Here is a 17,133-nt window from a genome sequence, read left to right on the forward strand (position 1 = left end):
GGCCCTGGCTGGCAGCGGGGACAGATGGCCCTTAGAGAGAGGATCTCCGGGCAGTGGCCTGAGAGCCCAGCCCCAGGGGGAAGAACGGAGGCCGGAGAGGGTCCAGGCCGGGTGCTCTCTTCTAGACCGTGCTGGAGGCTTCCCCACCCAGGTCTCCAGCTCACCCAGCCTCTTCCCCCTGCCCTCTGGCCTGAGTCCCTTGTCCCATGCCCTGGGGGCTCCACCACACTTTTTAATGAGATTAGGAAGCTGAAGCAGCAGGGTCAGCGCTCCCGAAGCGAAGCCAGTTTTGACTGGTGCAGCCAGGCCTGAGGCTCCATGACCCTCTGCTCAGATGGGCCTGCTGAGGCCCAGAGAAGTGAGGCTAAACCTATCGACGTACATGTACACACACGCACACGCACACTGCCTGCCTACCTGGGATTCCTGGCAGATGTGGGGCCCAGGGCCTGGCTGGTCCTTATATAGAAAGGCTGCTGTTTGTTTTCATCTAGAAATCCCGTCTTGGGGGTGGCCTGCTTTCCACAGCGGAGTCGCATTCCTTGGGAACTAAAAATCCACAGTAGAGGTCAGGCACCTCGAGGCATGGCTGGGTGGGCCTGGGACGGGGACTCGCTCCAGCTGTGCATTAGCCGTGGAAGGGGGGCTGGCCCTGGGCGAGGGGAGGGCAGGGTGGCTCCCAGATGCAGCCTGGCCTTGCTGTGCAGTGGTCCTGGCTCTCTCCTTCTCCTGGTCTCTCACCAGGACAGCCCCAGGGCCTTGTCTGGTCTGATGCACCACTGGTGTCCACGGACTGGGCTGGCCAGCCTTCATGCCACCTTGCCCACTGGAACCAGCTCCTGCGTTCCTCTCCCAGGAGCGCCAGGGCCACCAAGGAGGCGGGTGAAGGGGCTTCAGCCAGGGGTTGCACTTAAGTTACTTTCTGGGCTGTCTGTGCAAGATGTCTCTAACCAGGTGCCGGTGGCTCATGTGTGTGATCCAGCTACTCAGGAGTCTGAGATCGGAGGATTGCGGTTTAAAGCCAGCAAAGGCAGGAAAGTCTCTGAGATTCTTATCTTCAGTGAACTACCCCCCTTCCCCCCAAAAAAAAGCCAGAAGTGAAGCTCTGGCTCACGTGGTAGTTAGTCTTAAGCAAAAACATCTCAGGGACTGCGAAGGCCTGGGTTCAAGCTCTAGAGCTAGCATGTGTGCACACACACGCGCACAGACATCCCCAACCCCCCCCCCCCACTTGGGCTTTGACAATTTTAGGCCCTGAGGTGGAGGGGCTGGAGGTAGAGTTGGTGAAGAAACCCAGAACCCACAGAGAAGACCTGGGGGCTTGCTCTACCCCCATCCCTGAAGCTCCACAAACAGGAATTCTCTAGCCATGACAACCAGCTACCTGCTCAGTCACGAGCGCCTCTTCCTGACACCCCACATCCCCCTGAGGCTGGACTTGCCATGTTGATCTTAGATAGAGCCACGGCAAGCAAACACAGGCCATCGCCACCATGCTGCGTTATCTTGGCAACAGCAAGGTTGTCAGGATGGGAGCAGCAAGGTTGCCAGGAGGGGACCCCCTTACTGCACACATACCACAGTCCACCCAGCAGCCTGCCGTGGTGTCGCCCATAGAGTGCCTGGCAGGCTGGTTGAGTAATGTACACAAACCCCAGCTAGGAGTTTGGGGTGATAGGACTTGGGGGAGCCCTTTTGGATCTGGGTAATGCCCGAGGCCAGTCTGGCAATTCCAGAGGATGGATCCACCGCTGTTCTTTCTCCAGAGCTTCCTGGGGCTTTAGTTCTATTTCTGTTTTATCTATTAAAAGCTGTTTTAGGGTGCGTTTTTAGGATTATATCTTCCTGATGAATCAATGCTTTTATATGCCCTTTTGATGACAATTCTAGTTTTAAAAAATCTGATATTAATACATTCTGCCACTAAGCTACATTCTCAGCCACAATGCCACCAGGTGAGCAGGCTTCCTTTATCCCTGCTCCCAGCATGACGTCCTGCCTTAACAGCCTGCCAAGCCTCTGAAACTGTACTGTTGTTGGCTTTTGTGTTTCTTTGGTGTTGGTCCCGGGGCTTGAACTTGGGGTCTGGGCACCAGCCCTGAGCTCTCTTGCTCACAGCTAGCCTCTACCACTTTGAGCCACTTTGGTTTTCTGGTAGTTAATTGGAGATAAAAATGTCTCATGGACTTGCATCCCTGGTCTAGCTCTGATCTGCAATCCTTCCTCAGATCTCAGCCTCCTGAGTAGCTAGGATTACAGGCGTGAGCCACCGGCGCCTGGCTTATCCTGACAGTTCTTTCAGTACTTTCCCCCCACCCATAATGTGTGTGTGTGTGTGTGTGTGTGTGTGTGTGTGTGTGTGTGTGTGTGTGTGTGTGTGTGTGTGTGTGTGTGTGTGTGTGTGTGTGTGTGTGTGTGTGTGTGTGTGTGTGTGTGTGTGTGTGTCCGGGGCTTTGTACTTATTAGGCAGGCATTCTACCAAGAAAAGTGGCTGCCTTCTTTTCTGTAATGTCTGCCTTTTTGTTGACTTATTCTAGTAATATGATTATGGTTTTTTTTTTTTTTTGGGTCCGGTCGTGGGCCTGAACTCTGGGTCTGGGCGCTGTCCCTCAGCTCTTCAGCTCAAGGCTAGTGCTCTACCACTTGAGCCACAGTGCCACTTCTGGCTTTTTTTTTGCTTATGTGGTGCTGAGGAATCGAACCCAGGGCCTCAGGCATGCAAGGCAAGCGCTCTACCACTGAGCTCCCTTCCCAGCCCGATTTTGAGATTTCTGTGTACTCCTGGGGCTCTGATTATCTTTGATCTGTAAGTTAGTTTTAATCGCATATGGAAAGAAGTTTGACTATTGTTTCAAGTATTTTTTCTGTCTTTTCCTCCTCCTCATCCCCTCAGAATTTAGTTTAGATTACTTGAGACTGTCCCACAGGTTACAGTTGCCTGACCCATTTTCTCCCTGCGGTTTCTAGCAGTCTTCAAATTGCCTGACCTTCCTTCCTGCGGTGTCTGATATTACCTGCGTCCTCCCTCACTATGTCTGTCCTTTACCTTCTTCATGTGGAAGAGCTGGTTTGAAGGTTCTTATCTACTAGTCATTTCCGGGTCTTTAAAAAAAAATTACTCTCAGCCAGGCGCTGGTGGCTCACGCCTGTAATCCTAGCTACTCAGGAGGCTGAGATCTGAGGATCTCGGTTCAAAGCCAGCCCGGGCAGGAGAGACCGTGAGACTCCTGTCTCCAATAAACCACCAGAAAACCGGAAGTGGCGCTGTAGCTCAAGTGGTAGAGCGCTCGCCTTGAGCTGAAGAGCTGAGGGACAGCGCCCAGACCCAGAGTTCAAGCCCCACGACCGACAAAAAAAAAAAAAAAAAAAAAAAAAAATTACTCTCTTCAGTTGCACAAAGAAAGTTTAATTCAACATGTCAATTTGTGAGCACAGTACATCTTGATCAATGCCTTTCCAACATTTTTTGGTGCTAGTCTTGGGGCCTGAAAGTCAGGGCCTATGCACTGTCCCTGAGTCTCTTTGTGTTCAAGGCTACGCTCTACCACTTGAGACACAGCACTGCTTCTGGCTTTTTCTGAGTAGCGTATTGGTGATGAGTCCCACAGACTTTTCTGCCAGGGTTGGCTTTGAACCATGTTCCTCGGATCTTAGTTACAGGTTTTTTGGTTCTTCTGAAACAGGGCCTTGCTATATAACCAGTGCTGGCCTAGAACTTTCAATCGTCCTGCCGCTGTCTCCTATCTTACATATTGTGCTCATTTCAGAAACCAGGTTCTGCTGCTGAGCAATAATGGTCAGCAGAGTGAGGACATGGGTGCGTGCTTCGGCAAGCTCCTGGGTGTCCACGTTTGGCGTTCGCATTGCCCTGCGTCACTGCCAGGAGGGCCGGGGTCTGTGGTGGGCACACAGACCTTGGGGGCCAGGGAGCGGGTCAGGACTGCAGCACCAGCTTTCCTGATTCCTAGGCAGGCCTCCTCAGGGAGCTGGGGACCCCTGCTGCATGGCGCGAATGAGGTGGAGCAGGAAGGGGTGGGTGAAGCGAGGCTCGCCATCTTGGACCCAGGATGCTCTTTCCTGGCAGGCCAAGGAGCAGGTGAACTCCCAACTGTGGCACCCGTAGCTCACCCACACCTGTTCTCTGGGGCGTCCCCAGTGCATAGGGGTGCAAGCGCAGTCCTGCTGTTCAGGGCGGAGCTGGAAGAACTCACGTCCAATCCAACCAGGCTTCTGTTGTTGCGCACTCTGGGCCTGGGCACTGGCAGCATTTGTGCTCAAGGCTAGCACTCTACTACTTCGAGGCATAGCACCACTGCTGGATTTTAGGTGGTTAGCTGGAGATAAGCGTCTCATTGCTTCTCCTGCCCAGGCTGGCTCTGAATCGCAATCCTCAGATCTCAGCCTCCTGGGTAGTTAGGATGACAGGCGTGAGCCGCCGGCGTCCGGCTGCCCAGGCTTCTTTATGGTGTATTTGGACAATGCAGGAAGGATTATAAGCAATATGATTTTATTTATTTTGGAAACAGCTTCCCGCCCCCCAATAATGCTTAAACCCAAAGACACATAAAAATGGCCAAAAAATATTTTAAAATAATAGATTAAGTCATTTGTAGTTTCCTCTTCCTAAGACAAATGCGCTCACCCGTGGAATCGGGTTGAGGCAGGCGCCGTCTGTGGTGGCATGTGGTTACTCCTGGGCAGGGCGTCTGGGTGGAGTCGGTGGCTCTTCTCCCAGGTGGCGGAGGTCCTGGAGCTGCGGGTGGCAGCACCAGCCCGGGGTCACTGCTCATTCTGCTGGCCCTCTGTGACCGAAGCCGACACGGACCCCTGGCCCTTGTTGACATCACTGATGCACACCCACTGTCCGTCCACTGACTCTTTCCACAACGTCACCTGCAAGTCAGTGCACAAGGTCCAGGTCCCCACCTGCCCCTGGTCCCCGCCGTCCGGCCTCCGCCCACCCGGAACTACTAGGCAGAGGCCCGCGGCAGAGCAGCGCTGGGCCTGGCCGAAGTGGTCACGAAGGGACGGGGCATGGAGATGCGGGTATGGGAACGGTGCCAGCCAGACTCAAGAGCTGCCATGACACATGTGGGGGCTGTGTGCGGGGTGTGGGGACCATTATCGTGCCCACTCAGGCTCCAGGGCCCATTCCTTCCACACCAAAAGTTACTGCAGAAGTGGTAAGAAGGGAAAGCTTTGTCTCTGGAGAGTCTGTAACTAAGAAAATGGAAAGCCCCTGAAAAGAGGGGGTCAGGGGGAGCGGGTGGTGGCCCCTGGCCCGAGTACCCCAGTGCCATCCTCCCAAAATCAGTCTGCAAAGCCGGAGATCTGTCCCACTAAGCAACTGCCCGCCATCTCCATGACAAGGGAGTGCAGCCCACGAGAACCTCGTATTAGCCCGGGAGAAAGAGGAAGAAGAGCAAGCAAGGAAGCAGGAAAGGAAGGAAGGAAGGAAGGAAGCAAGAGGAAGCAAGGAGGGAAGGAAGAAATGAAGGAGGGAAGGAAGGAAGGAATTACAGCACCATGCTAAGTGCAGTCCCTCAGTCACAAAGGAGAGGCGTTTGTGAGCTCAGATGCACAGGCAGATGCTTAATGGGATGGAGCGTGTCTGGCGTGCAGATCCGTTACACGTGGGACAGTGCTCAGAAAGGCCCCGGCGCGTGCTTGCTGCTCTTGGCAGCAGCCACGAGTCCCACACTTTCGCCTCACTGCCCTCCGGCCTGTGTAGGCTTCGAACAGCACCCTGAAGGTGCTGGGTGGTGAGCGGGACGAATGCAGAGCAGAGCCGGGCCTCACGTGGCCTGAGCCGCCCTCCAGTGCTCAGGGACGCAGCGCCCCCGGGCTGCGACAATGAGGCAATGGAGACATGCTCAGCCGGGCCCTCCCCCCCCCACCCCCCCCCACCCCCGAGACATGCCTGCGGCAGGTCTGGCCACCCCGCCCCAGGGCACTGTACCTTGTTGTCGCCGCCCGAGACGGCCAGGATGTTGGCAGTGATGGACCAGCTCACGTGCCACACCACGTCGCTGAACTTGTGCAGCAGCTTGGGCGACCACATGTTGCCCGAGGCGTCGTCGCAGGTCCAGATGAACACCCGGCCGTCCTGGGGGCAGAGGCCTCGGGCGGGTGGGTGACGCAGCAAAGCGGGGCACCCAGGACACCCCGCCTGCCTCATGGCGGGCCAGGGTCTCCCAGGTCCTTGGCTCCCTCCCTTGCTTGGCTTCCCCGAACCCCCCGCCCTCCCCTCCGCTGCCTCCGAACCAAACCTGGCTTAGGATGGACAAGCGGAAAAAGGCAAACCCCTTTTGGAGTGTTTGTGCCTGCACTGGGGCTTGAGCTGAGCTTTCTCCCTTACGGCTGGCACTCTCGCGCTCCAATCACAGCTCCACTTCTGGCTTTCTGGGGTCTGACTGGAGATGAGTGACACAGGGCGCTGGGAAGGTGGCTCAGTGTGGAGCGCTTGCCTCACATGCATGAGGCCCTGGGTTCGATTCCTCAGCACCACAGACACAGAAAAGGCCTGAAGTGGTGTGGTGAAGTGGTAGAGTGCTGGCCTTGAGCAGAAGGAGCTCAGGGACAGTGCCCAGGCCCGGAGTTCAAGCCCCAGGACTAGCAAAAAAATAAAAAGGGCTCCACAGCCTTTCCTGCCTGGACCAGCTTCAATCCTTAGTCCTCGGAGTTCGGCCTCCCGAGCAGCTAGGATGACGGGTGTAAGCTACTGGCACCTGGCTTCCTTTGAACGTTAGAGCTCAGTGCAACTACCAGAGGCCTGGCTGGTGCTGCGTGACTCATGCCCCAAGCTCGGCCTTGCCTTCCACTTGTGCCGTGTCTGGAGGAGGCGCTGCTCCGCGCCTACAACACACAGCACCGCCACGGGAGGAAATCTGGGCTGAGCCTGGCCCTCTTGGCATCATTTTCCCTCCCTGGTGTCAAACCATGGGTGCCCGGCTTCACCACAGCCTGGTTCCCCATGCTCCTCACCCCCACCCCCCACCCCCGAGGGTCCCCAGGGCCACTGCCCGCCCTCCGCCTGCAGCGCGCCTCCCCCCGGCCCACGGCAGGGTGGCCGGGGCTCCCCGGGGCCGGGGCTGACCTGGGAGCAGCTGGCGATGGTGCTGGTGGGCAGGCCGATGGAGGGAGCCCAGGCCACGTCTCGAACCCAGTCACTGTGGGCCTCCAGCTTCTGCTCCTCCTTCCACTGGCCATCTTCCTCTTCCCTACAGGGGAAGGACAGAGGGACAGTGGAGTACGGCCGTGCACCCAGACTCCACTGTTCATTTCCCCTAGGAAACGCTGTCTCCGCAGCACCCATAGCAAATGGCTGGTGGTAGAGGCGCCCGAGGAAAGGTGAGGGGCTGTCCCGAGGGGCAGCGGCGGGGGAGGACAGCGCCCCTTCTTGTGCACTGTGGCGGGTGCCATGTCCCCGGAAGCCCGCCCGGCCGCTCACCTCCACAGTTTGATGAGGTTGTCACAGCCGCCCGAGGCAAACCGCTTGATGTAACTGGGCTTCTGGCCCGATGGCTGGTCTATGAGGCTCCCAGGGATGACCGCAGGGGCCCAGCTGACGGCATTGCAGCCGATCTGCGGAGAGGGAGGTGCGGTGCCACTGCCGTCCCGTGCAGACCAAGGCCGCCGTGCGCATGACCGGGTCCTGTCAGGTGGCCGGTGTGATGACCACCTAAGTCCCCTCAAGGGGAACGAACGCACTGCCTTCTCTACAGCGTGCATTAAAGTGGGTTCAAAGGTGATTCATTAGACTAACAATGGATTTCCCCTCAGAAACCTAAAGGCCAGGAAGGCACAGAATGATGTAGTTCAAGTCCTGAAAGCAAGCAACTGCCCACCAAGAGCAGATGCCAGGAGGAGGCATGCGCACTCTCTAAGGAACGCATGACCACCAGGCTGCTCCAGAAGTCATTCAAGGCCATCCTACACGGAACACACAGAATACAGCAAATACAGTAAGCCAGAGGTGAATCAGATGACGCGAGCGAAAAACAGTCAAAACACTTGGAACAATCAGAAGCCAAACAATGTGAGGTCCAGAATTCAATCCCTAGTGCCATTGAAAAAAAAAAGTGCGTGTGTGTGTGTGAGAGAGAGAGAAAGAGAGACAGACAGAGAGAGAGACAGAGAGACAGCACGCTACTCCAGTAAAACTGCTGGACTTTAAAAAATAGAGCTGGGATGTAGCCCAGTGGCAAAGCGCTTGTCTAGAAAGTGCAATGTCCTGGGTTCAATCCCCAGTACCAAAAAAGAAAAGACGAAATAAATTAAATAAATAAAGATGTCCATGTGCTAACGAGAAAAATGTGCATTTTTCTGGGTTGATTCCAGGCCAGCGCAGGTCCTGGCAGATGCGTCCACGTCTGTTACAAAGCAACAGGCCCTACTGCTCAGCAGCCGCTCTCACCGAGGAAGCACTGGTGACCCTACGTAAAAACGTGTGTTCTGTGACAGACAGAAGCTTCTGCACACTGAGGCCTATCTGAAAGAAGTGGCTACAGGCCACCACACGCATGCAGGCATGTCTTTCTGCGGGCATGCTCTTCTGTATAACCCCCCCCATCAGATCCTGGGTCAATGTAACATATATGTTCACAACCTGCTGCCAGCAAAGAGAATGGGCTGACACGGCACCGCAGCTGGGCCAGCTGTCAGAGACAGAGCTGTGGAAAATTCCAGGACGCACACAAGGTACGAGGAAGCGTGAGCTCCCTCGAACCATGATGCCTTGGAGATTTGTTTTCAGCCTTGAAGTCCAGGGCCTAGGAAGATGGGGACTCAAGCTCAACGATGCTTTCTGCGACCCCGCTCTGTCCTGGGGGTCCCCATGGCATCCAGGGTTGAGGTGGCCCCTGCTGCCCTCCTTCAGACCAAAGAGGCGTGCCGGCGCCCAGTCCTCTGCAGCCCACCACCCAGCCGGACGCAGCCCTGCCCCCTCTAGGGAGCCAAGCAGACGCGCGTCCCGCACGGCCCCCCACGAGAGGCGGCCGGGCTTACGGTATGGGCATTGCTGATCTTCTTCACTTCCCACTGGCCTTCCCCGGCGTAGGTCAGCAGGGAGATGGCCCCGTCCGAGCTTCCGCAGGCCAGGATCAGGCCATAGTCATGGGGGGCCCAGCACACAGAGTTCACTGCGGGGAGCGGAGGGGCGCAGTGAGTAGACATTCCTTCCTGCTCACGGCTTCACAAACTTCCCCTAACAACCCCAGGACTGGGCAGCGGGCATTCTGTCAGTTACGGACATGGAAATAACCCACTAATCATGTGATCACATCTCCCTTACTAAAATCCCAGTGGGAGGGAGGACAGCCTGAGACTGAAGGCTGTGACGGAGGTGAAGGAACCCGTGGGCAGCAGTGGAGGCTTCGGCCGGGCCAGGACGGAGGCCCTTCCCACCGGAGGCCCGCGGCGCGCCCGCCCACCCGCTGTACCTGACGAGTCGTGTCCGGCGTGCTCGTGGGTCTTCTCCCACGTGCCATTCTCCTCTTTCCAGACGATGACCCTGCGGTCGTAGGAGCAGGACGCCAGGACGCTGCCGTACATGGGGTGAGCCCAGGCCACCTGCCACACTGGGCCCTCGTGCCTGCAAGGGAGGGGGTCGGGGTCGGCTCAGAGGGCTGGGGCGCCTACCCTGCCAGGCACTGTGTAGGGCAGAAATGAACGGTCTCCTTGGCAGGCTGCTGCAATGTCTGCCCAAGAATTTCAAAAGGAGAGCCACAGGACGCGCAGCTCTTGCTGGCTGGCACTGGCTGGTCAGGCCACCCGCACTCATGGCCTTTGGGCTCCCTGTGCCTGCTAGGCAGGAAGGCTGCTTGCTCGGGTGCAGCGGGCGCAGCCTGTTCCCGCCGGCGCCGCACCGGAGCACACCAGGCGGCCTGCCCCGCATGCTCAGTGAACACCCGCTTCCCAGAGGCCCTCCTCCACAGGAGGCAGCCCGGTTTTCCAGTGCCATCCCCACTGCCTCTCATAAGGTATGGCCTGCGCCTCTCCCTGGCCTTGTTCACGCACATGGGCCAGTCCTCAGTCCATACTCTGTGAAGCAGCTCTGGCAGGGAGGGGAGCGCCTTCCCATCACCGGCAGCTTAACTGGTGGTGTGGTCATGCGTGCTGGCGTGCGTGTCATCCCGGGGCTAGCTCGCGTCCTCTGAGCTCAAGGCTCAGCCTCACCGTGCAGGCAGCTAACCTCACCTGGCAGCTCTGAGCAGCTCTGAGCACAGACACCGACGGACACATAAGGCGCCTTTCAGACCCACTGTCCCAACAGAGAGACTTCCTTTGTTTTCTTTAATTCTGAGCAACTACCCGGATTCCTCCTTTGTTTTGAGACAGGGTCTCCCTGTGTAAGCCAGGCTGGCTCAGACTTCACAACCCGCCCGTCTCTGCCTTCAGAGTGCTGGGACCATGCGCACGCACCATCACACCTAGCTTTGCACCTGTGCAGCCTGCCCTTTCGGGAATCCTTCTGTGAAGGAGGCTTGCGAAAATCCCACTATCTCGAAATGTATCCAAATGTTAAGAAACAATGTATAAAGAGGCGATGGCAGGAAGCGATGAACTTGGGCGGCAGGTCTTACTACCTCGGGCAATTTCAAAGTTCTGATGCGGTTCAACATTCCGCGTATCAATATTCTGAGACAGCGGAACAACTCATCTAAGATGAAAATTCCCATCACTTCTGTGTGTGACAAAGCGAGAGGCACTACAAAGCTGTGGCTCGAGGAGATGCTACCCAGAGAACGCACGCCAGAGCTCTCCCCGCCGCGGCTCCCCCACTGCTCAATCTGCCCAGGAAGCCCTTGGATACCGTGCAAGCCGGGTTACAAGCCTCAGCTCAGTGAATCGCTGCGGGCTGGGGAGGGGGAGAAGTGGCCGTGCAGCCGAGCCAGGGCCCCTCAGCGCCTGCCTTGGTAGGGACAAGGGAGAACTGAACGTCCGCAAACGCCTGCCAGGCACGGGCGGGACGGGACTCACGGGAGCGCTCACCTCTGGTGAGTACAGTGGGCTGTGGCGCCCAGCCTGACGGTCCTGCTCCCCAGGAGGGAGGCAGACTAGCCCTGCTGCGGCCGAGCACAGCTACCTGCCCTGCCGCACTGTCTTCTAGTGGACCGGGTGGCAGAGCTGGTGCTCACACCTGGCTCCGCCCATGCGGTGAGCCACACTGCTGCTGCAGGCGCAGGGAGGCTGGCACGGACACATCCATTCTTCCCTCGCCTCCCGGAGCCCCGCCCCCACCTACCCTCGGAGGTCGGCGATGAGAATCTGCCCTCCGTTGCGCACATCAAAGATCTTGACGGACCTGTCAGAGGAGCAGGTGGCCAGGCGGGTGCCATAGTAGTCCATCTGGGCGTCGTGCTGCAAAGAGAGGACAGCGTGGGAGGCGCCTGCGGGCGGGGCCCGGTGTGGAGATCAGTCTCAATGAAACATCACCACCAGGCAAGAAGGGAGCGTGGCAGCCTCTGCCAGCCACTGTCTTCCTAGTTAAACCATTTCCTCTCTTTGTGGCTGTACTGGGGCTAGACTCGGGGGGGCCTAGCACTTGCTAGGCAAGCACTCCACACTCGAGCCGCGTCCCCAGTGGACTCTGTCAAGCCCTGCACAGGCGCCTTCCGATCCCGCCGAGGGGCATGGGGAGGGGGAGGTTGGGAGGGGGAAGCTGACCTAGACACCCTCTTCCTTTGGGACAGGCGCTGCAGGCTACCGTGGGAGATGCCCCGGGACAGCCCAGCCACAAGCCAAGGCTGATGCTGAGAGCCAGCAGGTCGTCGGGGGTGCCCTGTGGGCTAGACACAGGGCTCCTCTCCACAGAGGCCCTGGATCCTTTGAGCACATTGCTGCTAGAACTTGACTCCCACCAACGGGAGCAAAGCCCTGAGCGTCACCAAGGGACCATGTTCTTTGAGGTTGGGTGTCTGCTGCCCCAGCTCTACCCCTCTCTACCCCTCCCTCCTGCTGGCTGGTGTTTCAACAAATGCCACTCCCCCCCCCCCCCCCCCCCCCGTCATCCCTCCTTGGGGATTTCAGTCCCCAGGAGCAACTGTTACCTTTCAAAGGAAGCTACTGCCTCGACATTCCACTCTCCCCTCCCTACCAGGACGCCTCTGACCCTCCAGCCGCCTGCTTTCTTGCAAGGCTGGCAGGGCAATAGACTCCAAAGTCCTTGTCCCAGAGCAGAGCAGAGCGGAGCAGAGCAGAGCAGAGCAGAGTGGGGCAAAAGGGCGAGAGTACCTGAGATCTAAACGCTCCATCTCCTCAGCTTATCTGCTGTGAGCCTTTGACCTTGAGTTTCCTTATCTGTGTGTATGTTGCTCTGGGACTTGAACTCAAGGCCCAGCACTCTACCACTTGAGCCACAGATTCACTTCTTTTTGTTGGTTAACTGGAAAGAAGAATCTCACACATTTTCCTGCCTGGGCTGCCTTTGGACCGTGATCCTCAGATCTCAGCCTCCTGAGTAGCTAGGATGACAGGCGTGAGCCACCATTGGGTTTCTTTTTTTTCTTTTTTTTTTGGTCGGCCGTGGGGCTCAAACTCTGGGCCTGGGCACTGTCCCTCAGCTCTTCAGCTCAAGGCGAGCGCTCTACCACTTGAGCTACAGCGCCACTTCCGGTTTTCTGGTGGTTTATTGGAGATAGGAGTCTCACGGTCTCTCCTGCCCGGGTTGGCTTTGAACCGCGATCCTCAGATCTCAGCCTCCTGAGTAGCTAGGATTACAGGCGTTGAGCCACCAGCGCCCGGCTGGGTTTCTTTATTTTAATGGGCTCCTGACTGTATTTGCTTCTAGGGGAGTTGCAGTGTGTCTCAACTGTTCCTCAAACTCTAACCAGCAAGCAGAGAGCATGTCCGCTAGTTTTCCCATGAAGAAACTGAGGCTGGCTCTCAAAAGGACACTCAGACCTTATCTTCTGCCCCGCAGGACCATTCAGGGATCACTCTAACGGGTGAGCTTCTTGGATACTCAAAAATACCTGCTGGGGACAAGTTGTAAGGGCAGGAACCCTGAGTGCAACACTAGAGCCACCTGACCCGGCTGTGCTCAGAGGCTGCTGGAGCAGCCTTTCTGGATAGGGACTCTACCATTCCCCAAAGCCCTGCCATCTTAGGCTGCAGGCTCAAAGGCCTGCTCTGGCCTGCTGTCTGCACTGGTCCCAGACAGCTCTGCCTCAGCCTTCCTCTGTGGCTGCCCTCTAACATCTGCTGACTTTCTTCCCAATGGGACTAAAAAGTGATAGGAAGAACTAAGTGCTGGCGGCTCACACCTGTAATCCTAGCTACTCAGGAGGCTGAGATCCGAGGTTGGTGGTTCAAAGCCAGTCAGGGAAGAAAAGTCCTTGTGAGACTCTTATCTCCAATAAACTACTCAGAAAAAGCCAGAAGTGGCGCTGTGGCTCAAATGGTAGAGCGCTAGCCTTGAGCACAAAGAGGCTTGGGGACAGCACCCAGGCTCTGGCCTCAAGCCCCAGGACTGGCCAAAAAACAACAAAAAAATGACAGGAAACTCTTCGTCCTCCTGGCCACAGTTCCAGAGCGCGAGGCTCAGTGTGGTGCTCAAAGACCAAGAGCCCTAAACTACACACAACCCCTGAGGTTCCACCGCAGACACTGTCAGAGTTCCGCCAACGGAGGAGGATGGCAGGGACGGTGTCCGCATGCCTGAGGCTACAGCATGACTGGCAAGCACTGCAGGGCTGTGCCTGACTCATAAATGCCCGACAGGAAAGCGTCACGAAATGCCCACACACACAGCCCAGGACGGCTGAAAAGATACTTACAATCATGTCCTCATGGGACGTGTCCACAGTGTTAATTACCGACACCTAGAACCAAAGACAAGGTGGCAAATTATCTGACAGGAGTTAGAATGCAGTCATCTCATTACAGCCACAATTGTTCTTCAACCTGAGGGTGTGTATTTGTTCCCTTCCTCATTCCTTCCACACAGAAGAAACTGACCATTTGACTATTCACTGAATGAATAAATGAACAAAACCTGCTTTTTTTCCCCCCTCACTCAACTACTATTCTCTTAAATTCTGGGCTAGAAAAAAGGACTAAAAAGAAGGTTTCAATATGGAACTGATATTTCTCCCCATCCCCCCCACTTCACCCATCCTAGCACAAATCCTCATTACAAAGTCCAACTTTTCAGGGCCAGGAATGCTTGCACACACCTGTAATCCCAGGACTCAGAAGGCTGAGACTCTTATCTCCAATTAGCCACCAGAAAACCAGAAGTGGCGCTGTGGCTCAAGTGGTAGAGCACTAGCCTTGAGCTGAAGAGCTCAGGGACAGCACCCATGCCCAGCGTTCAAACCCCACAACAATAACAACAACAAAAATTGTGCCAGCTGGGCACCGATGATTCTGATTCACGCCTGTAATCCTAGCTGTTCAGGAGGCTGAGATATGAGGATCGCGGTTCAAAGCCAGCCCGGGCAGGAAAGTCCGTGAGACTCTTATCTCCAATAAAAAACACTAGAAAACCAGAAGTGGCACTGTGGCTCAAGTGGTAGAGTGTTTGAGCTGAAGAGTGCAGAGACAGCACTCAAGTCCAGAGTTCAAACCCCACGACCGACCAAAAAATAAATAAAAAAATTGTGCCAAGGGCTGGGAAGGTGGCTCAGTGGTAGAGAGCTTGCCTTGCATGCCTGAGGCCCTGGGTTCGATTCCTCAGCACCACATAAGCAAAATGAAAAAAGCCGGAAGTGGCGCTATGGCTCAAGTGGTAGAACGCTAGCCTTGAGCTGAAGAGCTGAGGGACAGCGCCCAGGCCCAGAGTTCAGGCCCCACGACCGGACCCAAAAAAAAAAAAAAAAAAAAAAAATTGTGCCAAGAAGTAGAGTTGTGGCTCAAGCTGTGGGTGCTCACCTTGAGCTGAAAAGCTGAGGGCCAGCGCCCAAGCCCAGAGTTCAAGCACCACTGACAAAAAAAAAAAAAAAAAAAAAAGTTTGGGCTGGAAAGGTGGCCCAGTGGTAGAGTGCTTGCCTTGCATGCATGAGGCCCTGGGTTCGATTCCTCAGCACCACATAAGCAAAAAGCCGGAAGTGGCGCTGTGGCTCAAGTGGTAGAGCGCTAGCCTTGAGCTGAAGAGCTGAGGGACAGTGCCCAGACCCAGAGTTCAGGCCCCACAACTGGACCCCCCCCCAAAAAAATTGTGCCAGTCCTGGGACTTGAACTCAGGGCCTGGGCCTTTTCCTTAAGCTTTTTTTGCACAAGGTTAGCATTCTACCACTTGAGCTATACCCTACTTCCAGCTTTTTTGGTAGTTAATCAGAGATAAGAATTTCACAGACTTTTCTGCCTGGGCTGGCTATGAACCTGGATCATTACAGCTCATCCTCCTGAGTAGCTAGGGTTATAGGTGTGAGGCACCAGTGCCCACCTGGGAAATGATTTTGTATTTTATTCATTTATACCTTTTCTTTCCAGTTAACTAAAGATAAGAGCTTCATACACATTCCTGCTTCCCTCTGGCTTTGAACTTTGATCCTAAACTCAGCCTCCTGCGTGGCTAGAATTATAAGTGTGAGTCACTGGCTCCCAGCTTTGAATTTGCTTTTTTTTTTTTTTCCCCTTGCAGTACTGGTACACGAACTCATAGACTCACACTTTTGCTTGGCTTTCTGGTTCATGGTTGTTGCTGTACTACTTGACACACATCCCACTCATGGCTTTTTGATAGCTAAGAGATAAGAGTTTCTCTAATTTGTCTGTTTTGGATGGCTCTGAACTATGATCCTCAGAATTAGTAGGATTATAGGTGTGAACCACAGGCACCTGACAGGTGGTTTTATGGGTCACCGAAGGGACCTGGAGAGAACTGTGTGTACTTCTGACACTGTCACCTGAGTGAGCCTCACTTCTCAACACTCAGTCCTGATTTAAATTCCTTAGCATATGTCCTACCGCGCACCCGGAGATTGTCTGCTCGTTGTTAGTAAGTAGTACAGACAGTTCCCCCTCCCGAATCTCACAAATTACGAGTCGATGCAGAATATCGAGCACAAGAGGAGCAGGGCACAGGCCGGGAGAGGGATTGAACGCCCAGCCCCGACTTCCCATTCATTCGCTCAACGAGGAAGAGCGCGGGGAATACCACGGAGATCAGAAACCGCTCAGCGCCCGTCCTCGGGCACCCCCTCTGCTCGTCTCCCCACAGGTCCCGGGGTGCCCACTCATGTGGGGCTCGGGGAAGGAGGGCCGCAGCAGGGGCGGCGCCGCTCAGCAGGCCGGCGTGAGCGGCACGCGGGCCGTACGCAGGATCCCTTCCATCTGCCTCTTTCCCCCGCTGTACCAGGAAGTCAGCGCGGGAGGCGGCGGGACGGAGGCGGCCGCGGCGAGGCCGCCGTCCCGGGCACTTCCGCGGCCTCCCTCTCCGGGAGGGCCGCAGGGACGGGGCGGTGCGGGGCGCCGGATGGCCTCCGCCAGGGCCTGGCCTCACCGCGGGGTCCCCATCGTGCCGGTCTCCCAACACTCACCATCGCTGCGGTGGCGCCGACTCCCGGTTTCAGACGTGGCAGCTCCCGGCGGCGCCTCCGGACGGCTCACTTCCGGTGCCGGGCTGGCTCTCCGTCGCGCCGTTGCTACGGAGCTTCCGGGCAGCAGCACACCGGACCCACACAAAGGTTCCGGGCTTCCCCGAGGCCGCGCCCTTTCTTCACAGGCCCGCCCATTACAGACCACGCCCCCCGAGGAGGGCACGCCCCCCGAGGAGAGGCACGCCCCCGAGGAGGGACACGCCCCCGTGAGGCCCCGCCCTCCAGCGGCCGCGGACCCAGCCCGACCCGCGGGGTTGGGATTTTGTTGCCACGGCGACCCCGGTCCGGGGGCTTTGGAACCCGAAGCTCTGGCGAGCCGGCCGCCCTCGCCTCCCCGCGCCCGTGCCACCGCCAGCTCCGCGGAGCCCGGGGTCTGGAACCCAGCGAGCGGTGGTCGCCGTGGAGACGTTAGGACTCCCCACTCCAGGGCAGGCCTCAGGCCGCACCCCGGCCTCGCTCCCACCTCAGCTCAGGATGGGGGACGGGAGGAGGGGTGCGGAGAGCAGAGCAGGCCGCGGGGCCCCCTGGGAGAACCTCTGACCTTAAGGGTGACAAGGTCAAGTCACTTCCATCATTTTCCTTCAGCGGA

At 56.8% G+C, this 17,133-nt stretch overlaps 1 protein-coding gene across 1 annotated transcript; it reads right to left on the bottom strand.

The window, feature by feature from the left end:
• Positions 1–4,490: 4,490 nt before the first annotated feature.
• Positions 4,491–16,591, bottom strand: LOC138822699 (protein SEC13 homolog). Its single transcript, XM_070015548.1, has 9 exons — positions 16,485–16,591; positions 13,779–13,823; positions 11,246–11,361; positions 9,441–9,592; positions 9,007–9,140; positions 7,451–7,584; positions 7,097–7,220; positions 5,960–6,106; positions 4,491–4,893 (listed from the first exon to the last, which is right to left on the bottom strand). Exons 1-9 carry the CDS (start codon positions 16,485–16,487, stop codon positions 4,780–4,782), a joined length of 969 nt encoding a protein of 322 aa, XP_069871649.1. The 5' UTR covers positions 16,488–16,591; the 3' UTR covers positions 4,491–4,779.
• Between the last annotated feature and the right edge of the window lie 542 nt (positions 16,592–17,133).

This window comes from Dipodomys merriami, unplaced genomic scaffold, assembly GCF_024711535.1.
Source record: "Dipodomys merriami isolate MVZ:Mamm:240054 unplaced genomic scaffold, mDipMer1.0.p SCAF_114, whole genome shotgun sequence".
Taxonomy (NCBI): Eukaryota; Metazoa; Chordata; class Mammalia; order Rodentia; family Heteromyidae; genus Dipodomys; species Dipodomys merriami.

Excerpts from the sequence above, each read along its gene's own strand:
- LOC138822699 (XM_070015548.1), bottom strand. Across the intron at positions 9,593-11,245 it reads CTCATCGCCGACCTCCGAGG|GCACGAGGGCCCAGTGTGGC; the intron begins GTAGGTGGGGGC and ends CCTCCCTTGCAG. Across the intron at positions 7,585-9,006 it reads AGATCAGCAATGCCCATACC|ATCGGCTGCAATGCCGTCAG; the intron begins GTAAGCCCGGCC and ends CCCTCTCCGCAG.